The following is a 16196-nucleotide window of genomic DNA, read 5'->3' on the forward strand; positions in this document are numbered from 1 at the left end:
TTCCCCCATGGGACTAAGTATTTGTTCTTGTTCCAAACTAGAATGCAGAAATGATACCAAATGTCCTGGATGTGAGTATGTCTTTTGGCAACTTGTTCTGAATAACCTGTGCGTTCAGCACATATATATTATTTCCGAATAATTTTGCATTCTATGATAGTATTTGATTGTTTTAACATATATCTGTCTCCTGGGTCATTCTTAATATGTTAATGATGGTGGGGATAACGTGAAAGTAAGAGGCAAAATGTACATATGAAGGAGATGCAGGAGTTGATGGAGTGGAGGTGCGGAGGTGTTGCACTAGACTATTTTACAAGCAACAATTGCAGGGGCTTTAGTAGCACTAGAGACTTCATGGATGATAATGATATCCAGAACACACATCATACTGAAAATTTGCATCTCTGAACTATATGTACACAACAGCTCACACTTCTCCTCTTTATCTCACTTATAATTACTGATATTGTATGGTGAATTGAAGTTTATATACAGCAAGTTTACAAGTTGCAAATATTCAATTCACAAGCGACAGAACATGTAGTAGCGCCTTGCGAAGAGCATGTATTAGATATTTATGTTCAGGCAGTTAATGTTGATTTATTAAACATTGTAACTACTAATTTGTATTTCTGGTTGACTTCTGAAAGGAATATTTAATCTTAAAAAAATGCTATTTGTAGAATCAAGTTGCCTGTTAAATTTATCTTAATTTCCCTTAAACAGATGCTGCCTGCATGTCAAATTGGTTTCTCAAGAGTCCATGGCTCCATGCCTTAATATAATCTGCAGCTGCTTAGTTATTTTGTCTTATTAATCACCAGAAAGGTGCTTATTATATGTTGTAGGATGAATTAGTGGAGAAGGATTTCAATGTAGTGGCAGAAGCTCTTGATATGAAGCAGTTCCAACACGTCAAAATCATGCATAATTTCATAGAGAAGTAACAAAAGCTGTTAGTTTTCCAGCAAGAATCGAAGTGTGTTAAAACCCTTGGTATTTCTATTAAATATTTTGTATTATCACTATCACACACGTGTGTGTGTATATATATAGAGTATGTTAACATTTAATTTTTTTATTTATAATTAAGAATAGGTAATTTAATAAACAAATAAATATATCAAAAAAATAAATTTTAAAATTTTCGATATATATGGACTAAAGTTCAAACCACCTGCTATAGAATTTAATCTGCTAGATATAAATTTATGCATTTGACGATAAAGAAGTAATAAAGACTTTGGCTACATTTTATTACAGACTAAACCCAGAAACCTTCAAATATATGTTGCATCTCAAACCTGTTTATTGTAGCCCCTCACTGTTTATCAGTTATCTATAACACAACTATTTTGGCTGAGAAAACAAAAAATCTCAAACCTCCTATGGATACTGGCAGCTTCCATAGCCTGTAATTGGATATGTGCAAAAATTATGAACAAAAACAAAGATGAACTTCAACAGCATATTAATCAAATACCACATAAAACAAGATTTGATATTCAAGATGAAATCCCAAATATATCATTGCGTTGATAAATAAATTTAAAATTTTAAAATTTTAAAAAAATGAATACTCATAATTTTAAAATATTTATTTTTAAAAAATTTAAACTTTTATCTTTAAAAAAATTATATAAATTGCAATATGAATAACTGTCCTTTAAATTAAAATATCAGAAGAAAAGAGATTTACTTGGATCAGATATAGTGATTAGAGCAGAGCCGCTAAAGTCACAGTTCCAGATGTTACGGCCAAAGGCATGGTAGTAAGAATTCATGACTACAGATGCATGGTTGATGAGAGTATTGGGGTTGAAGCAGATTCCATCTTCTTTTATCATGTCGCAGCTCAATCCCAGGTTTCCAAGTTGAGAACAGGCAAAGTCGATGTTGGAAGCCAGTGCTGTATTATTGGAGGAAGGTTTCGCAACACACCATGTTTTGTCCTATGAAATTAAACAGGAGAAATTGACTAGAAAATTCTATCAATCAAACATGGGATTTTTCATGGAAAATAGTACTAGAAAATACTATCACAATTAGCAGTGATATTCTACCTGTCCATTGGGCAACTTCAGCAACCCCCCTGCATGAATAGCACAAGAAAAATCATTATGTTTATCAATTCGGAAACACGATAAGTAGTTCAGAATTTTGATAACTGTTCATCAACTTCACAAATCAGGTTCAAGGGCAAACCATTGATAGACAAGAGGAGTTGTACCCTGGTCAGATCCACGTCAAGTATTTTGCAAAACGAAAGGCAACATAATAATATTAAAGCTTTGATTAATTTTTCTTGTGGAAAAAGAAAAGAATGAATTAGTTTACTTGATTTTGTAGAAAGAAGAAGAGATAAAGCGAATGTATAATGGAGTATCACATCATTCACTCGTACCATCCTCTGGGAATCAAGAAAGAGGAAACTATGGAAAGCAATTAAATGGAAAGTTTAGATGCAAGGCAATTAAAATGCATAAGTATGACATGAGAAAGTTTAGACGCAAGGAGAAAAAAGCCAACAAAATGGAAAAATAATACCAGAGCTGAATGACAGAAGGAGAAGAAGACAGAGAATGGATAGTGACACCATTGATTTAGCCATTGCTCTTTGGTTGCAGTAAATAATTCAAAGATAGAGAAGAAAGATAACTTTTGGTAATTAAAATGAAGATAAAAGTTCAAATATATAGGGTGGATAATGCTATTGCCCCACCGTAATTTGTTGCTTCCACAACATTCTAAGAAATTCATTTTCTGTTAAAACAGCCAAAACATTCCTGGCACTAGTAAGCATCTCCTTGCGGAGGGGCCAGTTAATGCTTAACGTCTAGCCTTAATGGGCCCGTTCACAGGGAATATGTTTATCTCTCTTTTAAGTATGATTATTGAAGAAGACAAGTTTCACCCCTAATCAACCTATCCTCTTTCTTCTCAACAAGTATTATACCATCCAGAGTACGTAGAAGTTTCTGTTATTGACGATATTCCCACTCAAACAGTCCAAATCTCAAAGGAATATATGATACCTTTCACACAATTGTACCATCAGACTATTTTTTTTATGCCTTTCACCCAATGGTAGAATCATTCTCACCATAATACTATTTTTGGATGCCTTTCACACAACTGTAGAATTTCCCCATGGGACTAAGTATTTGTTCTTGTTCAAACTACAATGCAGAAATGATTTTAAATGTCCAGGATGCATGTCTTTTGGCCAACTTGTTCTGAATAACCTGTGCGCTTAGCACATGTTATATCTGAATAATTTTGCATTCTATTATAGTATTTGATTGCTTTATCATATATTTGTCTCCTGGGGCATTCTTAATATGTTAATTATGGTCGAGATAAGTGAAAGTAAGCGGCAAAATGTACATATGAAGGAGATGCAGGAGTTGATGAGTGCAGGTGCTGCACAACACTATTTTCACAGGCAACAATTGCTGGAGTTTTAGCACTAGAGACTTCATGGATGGTAATGATATCCAGAACACACATCACACTGAAAATTTGTATCTCTAAACCATGCACAACAGCCGACACTTATCCTCTTAATCTCACTTATTACCGATGTTGTATGGTGAATGAGAGCTATATACAGTGAGTTTACACTTTCCAAAGATTCAATTCACAAACAACAGAACATATAGCAGACTTGCGAAGAACATATTAGATATTTATGTTCAGCTATTTGATTGCAGTGGAGACTATTGGCATCGCAACAATATATCAGTAGGCAGTTATGCTGATTATTAAACATTATAACTACTAATTTGCTTATCTGGTTGACTTCTGAAAGAAATATTTAATCTTCAAAAAATGCTATCTGTAAAATCAAGTTGCCAGTGTAATTTATCTCAATTGCCCTTAAACAGATGTTGCGTGCATGTCAAATTGGTTTCTCAAGAGTCCATGGCTCCATGCCTTAATTAATCTGCAGCTGGTTAGTTATTTGGTCTTATAAGTTACCAGAAAGGTGCTTATTCTATGTTGTAGGATGAATTAGTGGAGAAGGATTTCAATGTAGTGGCAGAAGCTCTTGACATGAAGCAGTTCCAACACGTCAAAATCATGCATAATTTCATAGAGAAGTAACAAAAGCTGTTAATTTTCTAGCAAGGATTGAAGTGTATAATGCACCTGTTATATAGAATTTAATCTCCTAGATGTAAACATATAAATTTGACGGAATAGAAATCCATGGAAGGAGTATAAAGACTTTGCTACATTTTATTACAGACTAAACCCAGAAACCTTCAAATATATCTTGCATCTCACATCTCCCATCCATACTGGCAGCTTCCATAGCCTGCAATCAGATATATGTGCAAAAAGTATGAACAAAATCAGATATATGTTTAAGATACGGTCAGTCAGTGTATAGATTTTTTACATTATTATTGAATTAATCGCCCTTTTAAGTTAAAATAGTAGACGAAAAGAGATTTACTTGGATCAGATATAGTGATTAGAGCAGAGCCTCCAAAGTCACAGTTCCAGGTGTGACGGCCAAGGGCTTGGTAGTAATAATTCATGACTACAGATGCATGGTTGATGAGAGTACTGGGGTAGTAGCAGATTCCAGCTTGTTGTATCATGTTGCAGCTCAATCCCAGGGTTCCAAGTTGAGAACAGGCAAAGTTGATGTTGGAAGCAAGTGCTGTATCATTGGAGGAAGGTTTCGCAACACACCATGTTTTGTCCTATGAAATTAAACAGGAGAAATTGACTAGAAAATTCTATCAAACAAACATTGGATTTTTCATGGAAAATAGTACTAGAAAATACTATCACAGTTAGCAGTGATATTCTACCTGTCCATTGGCCAACTTCAGCAACCCCCCTGCATATATAGCACAAGCAAAATCATTAAATATGTTTATGAATTTGGAAACACGATAAGTAGTTCACAATTTTGATAATTATTGATCAACTTCACAAATCAAATTCAAGTGCAAACCATTGACAGACAAGAGGAAATATACCCTGGTCAAATCCACGTCAAGTTTTTTGCAAAACAAAAAGGCATTATAATAATATTAAAGGTTTGATAAATGTTTCTTGTGGAAAAAGAAAAGAATGAATTAGTTTACTTGATTTTGTAGAGAGAAGAAGGGATAAAGTATCACAGCATTCACTCCTACCATCTTCTGGGAATCAGGAAAGAGGAAAATATGGAAAGCAATTAAGTAGCAAATTCAAAATTTTCAACACTTCTCTACTCCTGCCATATCCAGAAGATATAAGTAGAAGATCATTAGAACTTCTTATTTACCACAATCCATTTCAAGTTTTGATTTGAAAAGTAACAGAGCATAACAAAGGAACCCAATCCTAGCTTGGAATTGATCAATGTGTTAAGCTTATAGCGCAAGGCAATTAAAATGCATAAGTCTGATATGAGAAAGCTTAGTTGCAAGGAGAAAAAAGCCAACAAAATGGAAAAACAATACCAGAGTTGAATGACAGAAGGAGCAGGAGACACAGAATGGGAAGTGACACAATCGATTTAGCCATTGCTCTTTGGTTGCAGTAAATAATTTAAAGATAGTGAAGAAAGATAAGTTCTGGTAATTAAAATGAAGATGAAAGTTCAAATATATAGGGTGGATAATGCTATTGCCCCACCGTAATTTGTTGCTTCCACAACATTGTAAGAAATTCATTTTCTGTGAAAGCAGCCAAAACATTCCTGGCACTAGGAAGCATCTCCTTGCGGAGGGGTTAGTTAATGCTTAACGTCTAGCCTTAATGGGCCCGTTCACAGGGAATATGTAAAGGGTAAGGGCATATGTTTTTCCATCTTTAAGTATGATCATTGAAAAGACAAGCTTCACCCCTAATTAATTTCGAGTTGTGAGCTTGTTTAATCCAAAGTATTACAAAACCAAGGGAGCTGAACAGGTCAGGGACCTGGTAAAAGAAAAGAACCCACAGTAGTAACTCTCCTGTTCTAAGAAGTAAGAACAATATTTGTCTTTATTTCAAAAAATTAAAAAAAAAAGAATAATATTTGTCTTGTCTCTGGCTGATCACAGTCAAGAAGAATGGTCAACTTGGTCACCGCCTTACTAATTTCAACCATATTTCTAAATTTAAAAATAAAATAAAATAAAAATGGAAAAGGCTACTTCAAGTTGGTTACAAAACCGCGGGTTATGCCAGAATCCGTTGAACAAGTGCGAACTGCAGAGGTTGGCATCATTCGGAATTTAGACTAAAGAAGATTCCATCTCTATTGTTAGGGGGGGTCTGGTTGTCAATAGCTTTGCTTTTATTATTGTAAGTTGTAAATCACAGTCAATTGTGTAAAATTTAGGAAATTTTGGATTAGAGTGTTAACATTTAACACTGTGGTGACTGTGGAGTTGATGATACTAAGATTAGAGTGACAGAGATGGAATCCAAGAGGACCATGTGCAGGCACAAAAGGGTAAGTGGCAAGTAAAATTGTGGACTGAAAAAATTAATGAGTGCTTTATATAATTATACCTTAATAATTTGATCAACCACTTTAATAGAACTTTTTATGCATAATAAACAGGCCAAATCTTTGCTTCTATCAAAAATGATAGTCTGCTTTGCATGAACCAGCTTTATTCATATGTAGCATATTGTCCTTTTGTTTTGCTCTGGTGTTGGAATTTTCTTATTCCACATTACTGAATAAAGATATATTCATAATTTTCAAAAAAAAAAAATACATATGCAACATATTCTTGAAATGCAACATGTTTATTGTTTTCATATATACCAGCTGGATGCCTTTTATCAACAATTTGGTCATGGTTGGAGTCAAGTTTGTCAACTGTCTCTGCCAGACTGGATTTTTTTTTTGATTAAATTAACATTAAGAATTAGACAAGTGAGATTTACTACACTCTTCAGGGAAAGGAGTTAAATGGTTCAGGAAAGATTTACACATATGAATGGTCTGGAATGCAAGCATTAGGCAATATGGGGGTGCGGGTTAACATGTATTTCGTCTTATACTCATCCTTGTTTGATGATTAACAATCCTAATCTGTTTGATGAGTTATATAACCAATGAAATCATGAACCAGGGATCTGCAGAATGCTGGACCATGTTGTATGGTAGAAGCGGAGTGGCACAGAGTATGAATCTGACTGGTAACTTCCCATTTCATAGAAAGGAAGGGTGATATAGACAGGTTTTTGTTGAGATAATGACATACACCAAGCAATCGTACTATAAAAAGAAAAGACACCTTCCATATACGATAGGAAATTGCAAGCTGTCCTTAACAATCCACCAACTATTGTTGGTATAATACCACCCTCCACAAAGATAACTATCTCCGGTCCTGTACCAGCCTGACCCGGGTGCCGATTAGCCGTTCTTGGTTGAATTGCATAGCTTCATCATAGCCTCATGGTTTTTACGCCATTGAATGAAGTTCAAAGCTTCATGCTCTACAACTTGGGTTAATAACAACAGCCATGAAGTTCAAACATTCCATGATTTGTAGATTATCAAACAGGCGCAATGTGCAGCACTTAAAGTCCAACTTGTTATTCATGTGTATATTGATATATATATATATATATATATGACTCTCTTTTATGCAAGACCCGAAAATTCTATGCTAGACTTTTCTTAAAGAGTGTAAACAAAGACTCAAAATCATGGCAACACCATGAAGTTCAAACATTCCCTGGTTAGTAGTTTACTAAACAGGTGCAAGTCCAACTTGTTATCATGTGTATATTGAATATGCTTGTGCGGATATAATTATATAAATGCCTCTCTCTTATGCAAAGACTCAAAAATTCTAAGGCTTTTCTGAAAGAATTCAAACAAAGACTCAAAACCCTGCTTGCAAAGTTCATAATATATAATTAAATTCCAATTTATTATTCATCTGTGGTTTGTTCTTCTAATTAAGACCCGCTTAACATCTATCTATTCTCCATATATATATATATATATATATATATACAGTTTTATGATGGATAATAAGCCTTTCTACAGAAGTGATGTAGTTCACTGATCCTGACAAAAGTTAAAACAAAAAATGAGAACATATTCTCACTGTTTTGATTGCAAATGTGGCCTTGTGATATCTTAAACTAATACAGTTGTACAATTCATAAGGTAGAAAACGTTATTATAATTGAGGCTCTTGAGATAGGGTGACTTCCAAACTTCAAATACCAAAACTGTATTTTGCCCTTTGGGAGCCTTTTCACGTTCTATATTCTAGAATAAAGTTAGTTAATTAATTCGAGCTACAATATACTAATATATCAGTATATTAAATTACTCAATTAAACTAGGCCCACAAACAAGTCGGCATAATCTCAAATCTGTACTGAAACCTATCCTGTCTTGGTTCACTGGCTCGCCTACTTTACTCTTTTGGCACCAAGCACTCAAATAGCCAAACCTCATCCTTTATTATTATTATTTTTTTTGGCAGTAACGCTGCTACTGCCCAGACCTACGTGGCTACATCCAACAGTGTCAACTACACGTTTACCAGTTGACATGTTGGACATTCCCCATTGCCCACCTCACATTCTAGATTCTCACTAGAAACTATAATCCTGATCACTGTGTCCCACTTGTACACAACTTTGACTGATATTGACATTGGCTTAGAATTAATGAAATGCATATTGGATTAATTATGTAATTTGGTTTCTGACAGCAGTGGTAGGTAGATCAGTCAAGGATTTTGGAATCGACTTCTCTTTCCTTCTTAGCTTGTAAAATATTAGTAAAACGATTCCGTGGGTGTGTACATATCTTTTTCCATAGAAATGACCATTGAGTTAGTATCATTGAGCTCAAAGTCAAGGATTTGATACTCAGTTGGGCTTCAAAAACTCCTAGCAGTCATTGACTAACGATGTGATGTCAAGTTGATGCGGTTTTTCCGGATCATTGATTGGTTGGCAATTTGCATATAAGTGTGTCATTTGATCCAAATTTGTCATCAGTTTCTTTCAAAACAGCTTTTCAGTAATATTTCTCTAGCCAGCAATGGTGTCGAAATGTGTCAGTTTAATCGTAGTCGTACTTTGTTCTGTTTTAGTTAATGTACTAAGTGCAGAACCAAGCTTGGAAGTTGAAGTTGAGGCCCTGCAGGCGTTCAAAAGTTCTATCACTCATGAACCATTAGGACAACTTGCAGATTGGACAGAGGCAAATCATCACTGCAACTGGTCTGGTATTGCCTGTGACCCTTCCTCGAGTCGAGTCATTTCAATCTCCCTGGTTGATAAGCAGCTCAAAGGGGAGATATCTCCATTCCTCGGAAATCTTTCAAGCCTCCAGGTTCTTGATTTAAGTTCAAATTCATTCTCAGGTCATATTCCACCTCAACTAGGACTGTGCTCCCAGCTTTCTGAACTAACTCTTTACGATAACTCTCCGTCGGGTCCAATTCCACCAGAAATAGGAAATCTTAGAAATCTGCAGTCAATAGACTTAGGTGATAACTCCTTGAATGGAAGCATCCCTGATAGCATTTGCAACTGCACTTCCTTGTTAGCTCTTGGTATTATTTTTAACAATCTCACAGGCACAATTCCAAAAGACATAGGAAACTTGGTTAATCTTCAAATATTGGTAGCGTATGGCAACAATTTGCAAGGTTCAATACCTGTTTCCATTGGCATGTTGGGAGATTTGCAATCTTTAGACCTAAGTGAAAACCAACTGTCTGGAGTAATACCTTCACAGATAGGGAATTTGTCAAGTTTAGAATATCTTCTGCTTTTTAAGAACTCATTCGTGGGAGAAATTCCATCTGAACTAGGTCATTGTAGGATGCTTATGGCCCTTGAACTCTACACCAACAAGTTCACGGGAGCCATTCCTTCTGAGCTTGGAAATTTGATTCACTTACAAACTTTAAGATTATATGAGAATAGGTTGAATTCCACAATTCCTCTCTCCTTATTCCAATTGAAATCATTAACCCATTTAGGACTCTCGGTGAATGAGTTGACTGGGACAGTACCGAATGAGCTTGGATCTCTGAGCTCATTAGAGGTACTGACCCTGCATTCCAATAAGCTCAGGGGGGAGATTCCTTCATCAATAACCAACTTGACAAATTTGACGTATCTGTCTATGAGCTACAATTTTCTCACAGGAGAACTTCCACCAAAGATCGGGTTGCTTTATAATCTAAAGAACTTGAGTTTGGAAGTCAATCTTCTCGAGGGATCCATTCCTCCAAGTATTATCAATTGTACCCGTCTTCTGTTCATTTCTTTGGGTTTTAATAGGATGACTGGGAAAATTCCATCAGGTTTAGGGCAGTTGCCAAATTTAACAATTTTATCTATTGGGCCAAATAGGATGTCAGGTGAAATCCCTGACGACCTCTTCAACTGCTTAAATCTTCGTATTCTAAGTATAGCAGAAAACAATTTCAGTGGATCGCTAAAGCCAGATATTGGCAAACTCTATAATGTCCAGGTTCTGAAAGCTTCCTTCAATTCATTTGTAGGGGCAATTCCACCAGAGATTGGCAATTTAAGCCAACTCGTGACCTTAACCCTTGCTGGAAATGGTTTCACAGGCAAAATCCCACCAGAATTATCAAAACTCCATCTCCTCCAAGGGCTCTCCTTGCATGACAATGCTCTGGAAGGTTCACTACCTGAGAAAATATTTGAATTGAAGCAGCTAACTTATCTTGACTTGCAGCACAACAAGATAACAGGTTCCATTCCGGATGCTGTCTCGAAGGTTGACTTTCTTACATATCTCAACCTCAATGGCAACATGCTCAATGGGTCCATTCCAAATAGCATGGAACGTTTATTTCGACTTTCAACATTGGATCTCTCTCATAACCATCTCACAGGATCAATTCCCAAGTCTGTGCTTGCAGGGATAAAAGGGGGGATGCAGCTGTATCTTAATCTCTCTTACAATTTCTTAGAAGGAAGTATTCCAGATGAGCTGGGTATGCTGGAAATGGTGCAAGCCATTGACATCTCAAACAATAATCTTTCAGGAGTCATTCCTATGACACTTGGGGGCTGCAGAAACTTGTTTTCTCTTGATCTTTCAGGAAATAAACTTTCTGGTCCTATCTTAGCTGAGGTTTTTACTCAAATGGATATGCTTAGAAGCTTGAACCTTTCAAAAAATAAATTAGATGGTGAAATCCCGCAAAATTTGGCAAAATTGAAGCATCTAAGCTCCTTGGACCTTTCTCAGAATCAACTGAAGGGTAATATTCCTGAGAGCTTTACCAATAGTTCCAGCTTGAAACATCTCAATCTTTCATTCAATCAACTTGGAGGCCATGTTCCTGAGAATGGCATATTCAAAACTATCAATTCATCAAGTTTGGTAGGAAATACAGCTCTCTGTGGAAACAAATTTCTCAGGTCATGCAGCAAGAGAAGTTCACACCGATTTTCCAGAAAGGCGGTAATAATTCTCACCATCCTAGGATCAGTTTCTGTACTACTAATCCTATTGGTAGCAGTCTCAATCCTCATCCAGCGTGCCAAAAAGAGAAAACCAGTGAAGTTGGAAAATCCAGAACCAGATTTTACACCAGCTCTAAAAAGGTTTGATAAAATGGAATTACAAAATGCTACAAATTCCTTCAGCAAAGACAACATTATTGGAGCAAGCAGTTTGAGCACTGTGTACAGGGGTGTGCTGGAAGATGGGCAGCTTATAGCTGTAAAGAAATTAAATCTGCATCAGTTCTCCAAAGAATCTGACAAGAGCTTCCACAGAGAAGTCAAAAACTTGAGCCATTTAAGGCACAGGAATCTGGTCAAGGTACTCGGGTATGCATGGGAGAGTGAGAACCTGAAGGCTGTAATTCTTCAATACATGGAGAATGGAAGTTTAGACAGTGTCATACATGATTCAGTGATGGAACGAATCTGGACATTATCTGAGAGAATTGATCTTTGGATATCAGTTGCTAGTGCGTTGGATTACTTGCACTCCGGTTATGATTTCCCCATTGTGCATTGTGATTTGAAGCCTTCAAATATACTTCTGGATGGAGATTGGGTCGCACGTGTTAGTGACTTTGGAACAGCTCGCATGCTGGATGTCCATCTCCAGGATGGAAGCAGCCTTTCCTCGTCATCTGCATTTGAAGGCACCATTGGCTACATGGCACCTGGTAAACTTCAAGTACTCTAAATTATTGAAGCACATCTCGATTTCTCTTTACGCAAGAAATTTTCCCAATCCTGCAAATATTTTCAGAATCAGCAATATAGTTCAACCATTCGAACACTGGAATTCCTTCATATGTGATATTCAAATGACTATGCTTAAACAGTTACATGATTATGCATTTTCATTTGCGTTGGTAAATGACAGTGTCTAAGTTTTGCATGAATATATCGGATTTTAAAACCATAAATACAATCTTTTAGGATGCAGAATGACTGTTGAAACCATGATTTGATGCCTACTACTGTGCATCTGGTTCTTTCATAAAAATCATTTTCTTTAACCTCCCATTTTTAAATAACTAGAAGGGCTTATCACTTTAGGCTTGCTTACAAATCTGTCTTCTCTTATGCTTACCCTAAATTAAATCTTATTTTTTATGAATCTATCTTGAAGGATGCCTTATAAATACTGGAACTCCCACTTTTCATTAGCTTATCAATTTACGAAAGCATTACTCTGCTCTTATTCAGAATTCGCATACATGAGGAACGTCACAACTAAAGTGGACGTGTTCAGCTTTGGCATAGTAGTCATGGAGTTCCTAACAAAACGAAGACCAACTGGACTCATGGAAGAAGAGGGACTACCAGCCAGTCTGCGTCAACTAGTTGAGAAAGCCCTTGCTAGTGGAACCAAAGGGATCCTTCAAGTTTTGGACCCTGTGCTAGCTTCGAATGTTTCCAAGGAACAAACGGAAGCATTGGAAGATCTCTTTAAACTAGCTTTGTCTTGTACCTTCCCTAATCCTGAGGAGAGACCCAACATGAACGAGGTTTTGTCTTTCCTTTTGAAGTTAAAAGCAAAACACCACGACACTGATACGCAATATCCTCGTGACGAATAGAGCACTCTGCTGTCTTGGAGAAGAATTACTGCAGACTCCACTGCACTATAATGTCAGCAATGTATTAGTAGGAATCAATTACGTTTATGTTTTTAGTATGTAATATCTTCTCATAATGAATAATTTCAGTTACCTCGTGATCAAACTGACCTTTCAGTTCTTTGTTTTGTAATCTTATCCTTCTGTATAAGTCAGTTACTCTCAACAAGTGAGAAATGAAAAGGATTGAATCTCTGTTTCTGCCTTTTTTCCTTTTGGTGATTAACCAACCAAAATCATATATTAGCAAGTCCAAACAAATGTACAGTGAAAACAGTAATAATTTCAGATACCAAAAACAAAAGATAGTATTTTTAATTTTTTACATACCAATTACTCGGCCTCTCCTACAACAGACCGACATGAAATGATGATATGCAATTTCAAACGCTTCAACAAACAAACTTCTAGCATAGGGAAAGAAGAAGAGGAGACAAATGCAAAGAAAAGCCACTCAATAAAAATCCTGGTGTGCCTCAGTCCTTAGGTGGGTCAATCTTCAAGAACTCTTCTATAGCAGAAGGAAACTCTAGGCTTTCAAAATCACAATCATCACCACCCTCGAAAGCAGCCTTACCCATAAGCAAAAAAGCCAGCCTTAATGGCTCGCTGCCATTCCTCAAAAAGTATCTAATCCAACCCCCCATTCTTTTCACTTCCTTCTCACACTTTGGTCCCTTAACCCCAACAATCTTCTCAAAAAATCCACACTCACATCCACAAGAATTTCCTCCACAAGCAACAACCTCTTGTTTCTTTCTTTTCTGGGTTTCTTCCTGATTATCTGATAAACCCAATAGTTGCATAAAAAATTCGATATCCTCGACGTCGTTGGTTATCGTGGGCGGATCTGGAGGGTTTATTTGGGGCGGGGTTTGATGTATTGGAAGGAATTTTGGTGAAGAAGAGAGGAAAGCTTGTGGGGGTTCACTGCTGTCTTGGAGAGTATTGCCTGTGTAGACGTTGGTAGGCTGGTCTAACTGTAGGTAAAGTGGCGTGCCTAAAGATTCTGTTGGTGTAAGATTAGTTTCTGGAACTTTGGAAGAAGTGGAATTGGATGGTCCTGAATCTGGTAGAGTTTCTAGTTTCAATCTTTTTTCAACCTGTAAGAAAATTGAAAAAGAAAATGAAGTCAGAAATCAGGATTCGGATATAAACACATGCACATATCTGTATGCAGCGTCTAGTATTAGATACCTGTTTGAGAGAGGAGAAGAAACTCGAGTGTAGAGATGGCGGTCGCATTGTGCCAGTTTGGTTTAGTTTACCCTGCTTTTGGCCTCGCCTGATTTTGGTCTCTTTAAGATTGGGATTTGGGGTATTTAGAGTATATTTTTGAACTTACAAAATAGAAAATAAAGTGTCATGTTTGTATAATCTATTAGAAATTGGCTTCCTGCTTTGGGGTGTTTTTTTTTCTCATTAAATAAAATTTAATTTTTGTATGAAATTTGTAATTTATTGTAGCAATGCTTCTTGCTTCGGTGTATTTATAAAGAGATAATATAAACAAGAAGGAAACAAACAAGTAAACTGAAATAGGGGACTTTGAAAAGAATTTGCAAGTTCCATTTCACTGAGACTAGCATTACACAGAGTTTGAAATTTCTTCTTAGTCCATACTAGTCCCTACTAATTACTACTACATCACAAAACACCACTCTCAAATTCACACTCAAATGCGAGGACGCGCCTCTCACACATTAACATGTTACAGTTTTTCACTCACTTTCCCGGGACAAAGTTGGTGGCATAGGCCCAGGCATTGTTGTTGACAGGGTCAGCAAGGTGGTCAGCCAAGTTCTCCAACGGTCCCTTTCCGGTGACGATGGCCTGGACGAAGAATCCGAACATTGAGAACATAGCCAATCTGCCGTTCTTGATCTCCTTAACCTTGAGCTCAGCGAAGGCCTCTGGGTCATCTGCAAGACCCAATGGGTCGAAGCTGCCACCTGGGTACAATGGGTCAGTCACTTCACCGAGGGGTCCACCAGCAATGCGGTAACCCTCGACAGCTCCCATCAAGACAACTTGGCAGGCCCAGATGGCCAAGATGCTTTGAGCGTGGATCAAGCTTGGGTTGCCCAAGTAGTCAAGTCCACCCTCGCTGAAAATCTGGGATCCAGCCTTGAACCACACGGCCTCACCGAACTTGACTCCATTCCTGGCCAGAAGCTCAGGGAAAACACATCCAAGAGCTCCCAACATGGCCCATCTGCAGTGGATGACTTCGAGCTCACGGTTCCCGGCGAAGGTCTCTGGGTCAGCAGAGAGCCCAGCAGTGTCCCAACCGTAGTCACCGGGGAACTCTCCGGTCAAGTAGGATGGAGGCTCACCAGAGAGTGGGCCCAAGTACAAAACTCTGTCTGGGCCATACCATGGGCTCCCAGAGGGAGGCCTGGTGCCTGTTTTCCTCATGGAAACACGGCCATTGCCCTGGATTTCAGGGGTCAATGGAGAGAGCTTCACAGCCTTACCAGCGAAGGATGGGGAAGAGAGGGCCATGGTTGCAGCTGCCATTGTGCAATTGAATGTTGAATGAGCAGTGGAAGGAACTTGTTGTCGAAGGGAGGTTGATGAGAGTGATGCGGTAGTTGGGCTCGGTGGGCTGCTATTGATATATTTCTCGGGAAAGGGTCCTTATCTTAGGGAGATCTATAGCTGAATTCCTATTGGTTTGAAACATTTTGGAAGTTCGATTTCCCATGTCTACTTGGCACCCTCAACACCACTTATCAGCGTTGGATAATTTTTGGGGTAGTGATGTATCGAAAATCTCCAACAGTTGTTATGTGTTCTCTGTTGTTCCAATGAGATTACGCCACTTGTAATATCGGATAGCCCCATATCTGCTTGGAGCAGATGCATCAGTTTTTCTGCGTTTGCTTATCAGATTCAGGACCACTTTCGTCTGCGTGGGTCAGGAATTCTTGTACGAGAGAGACGTGATATCAGCTAATGGCAATGTATCTTCAGCTTGGTTCTTCATAAAATCTACTGAATAATACCTTCCTCGTCTCTTAAAGTCTAATAAGTTCTTTATCGGAGTATACACAATTGGTTTCACAAATAAGAAAGCTAGAATCTGTTTGATCACAGTCT

The 16196-nt window shown here is 37.5% G+C and overlaps 5 protein-coding genes across 7 annotated transcripts; 1 reads left to right on the top strand and 4 right to left on the bottom strand.

Moving 5' to 3' along the window:
- LOC18596538 (glucan endo-1,3-beta-D-glucosidase) lies at window positions 1192–5606 on the bottom strand. Of its 2 annotated transcripts, XM_018122570.1 has the most exons (5): window positions 5469–5606; window positions 4830–4858; window positions 4466–4718; window positions 4282–4324; window positions 1192–1293 (listed from the first exon to the last, which is right to left on the bottom strand). In XM_018122570.1, exons 1-4 carry the CDS (start codon window positions 5530–5532, stop codon window positions 4290–4292), a joined length of 381 nt encoding a protein of 126 aa, XP_017978059.1. In that variant the 5' UTR covers window positions 5533–5606; the 3' UTR covers window positions 1192–1293; window positions 4282–4289. The 2 variants fall into 2 exon arrangements, with proteins under 2 accessions (XP_017978059.1, XP_017978058.1); XM_018122569.1 differs by lacking the exon at window positions 1192–1293 and having other exon boundaries at window positions 4138–4324.
- Window positions 1230–2669, bottom strand: LOC108662378 (major pollen allergen Ole e 10-like). Of its 2 annotated transcripts, none has more exons than XM_018122568.1 (4): window positions 2551–2669; window positions 2067–2095; window positions 1703–1955; window positions 1230–1415 (listed from the first exon to the last, which is right to left on the bottom strand). In XM_018122568.1, exons 1-4 carry the CDS (start codon window positions 2612–2614, stop codon window positions 1390–1392), a joined length of 372 nt encoding a protein of 123 aa, XP_017978057.1. In that variant the 5' UTR covers window positions 2615–2669; the 3' UTR covers window positions 1230–1389. The 2 variants fall into 2 exon arrangements, with proteins under 2 accessions (XP_017978057.1, XP_017978056.1); XM_018122567.1 differs by having other exon boundaries at window positions 2209–2653.
- Window positions 8782–13289, top strand: LOC18596539 (LRR receptor-like serine/threonine-protein kinase FLS2). Its single transcript, XM_007025076.2, has 2 exons — window positions 8782–12152; window positions 12682–13289. Exons 1-2 carry the CDS (start codon window positions 9023–9025, stop codon window positions 13053–13055), a joined length of 3504 nt encoding a protein of 1167 aa, XP_007025138.2. The 5' UTR covers window positions 8782–9022; the 3' UTR covers window positions 13056–13289.
- Window positions 13358–14582, bottom strand: LOC18596540. The gene is made up of 2 exons (XM_007025080.2): window positions 14292–14582; window positions 13358–14197 (listed from the first exon to the last, which is right to left on the bottom strand). Exons 1-2 carry the CDS (start codon window positions 14337–14339, stop codon window positions 13571–13573), a joined length of 675 nt encoding a protein of 224 aa, XP_007025142.2. The 5' UTR covers window positions 14340–14582; the 3' UTR covers window positions 13358–13570.
- On the bottom strand, window positions 14624–15700 carry LOC18596541 (chlorophyll a-b binding protein of LHCII type 1). The gene has a single exon (XM_007025081.2). The coding sequence runs from the start codon at window positions 15612–15614 to the stop codon at window positions 14820–14822; it is 795 nt and encodes a 264-aa protein (XP_007025143.2). The 5' UTR covers window positions 15615–15700; the 3' UTR covers window positions 14624–14819.

This window comes from Theobroma cacao, chromosome 6 (assembly GCF_000208745.1).
Source record: "Theobroma cacao cultivar B97-61/B2 chromosome 6, Criollo_cocoa_genome_V2, whole genome shotgun sequence".
Classification (NCBI taxonomy): Eukaryota; Viridiplantae; Streptophyta; class Magnoliopsida; order Malvales; family Malvaceae; genus Theobroma; species Theobroma cacao.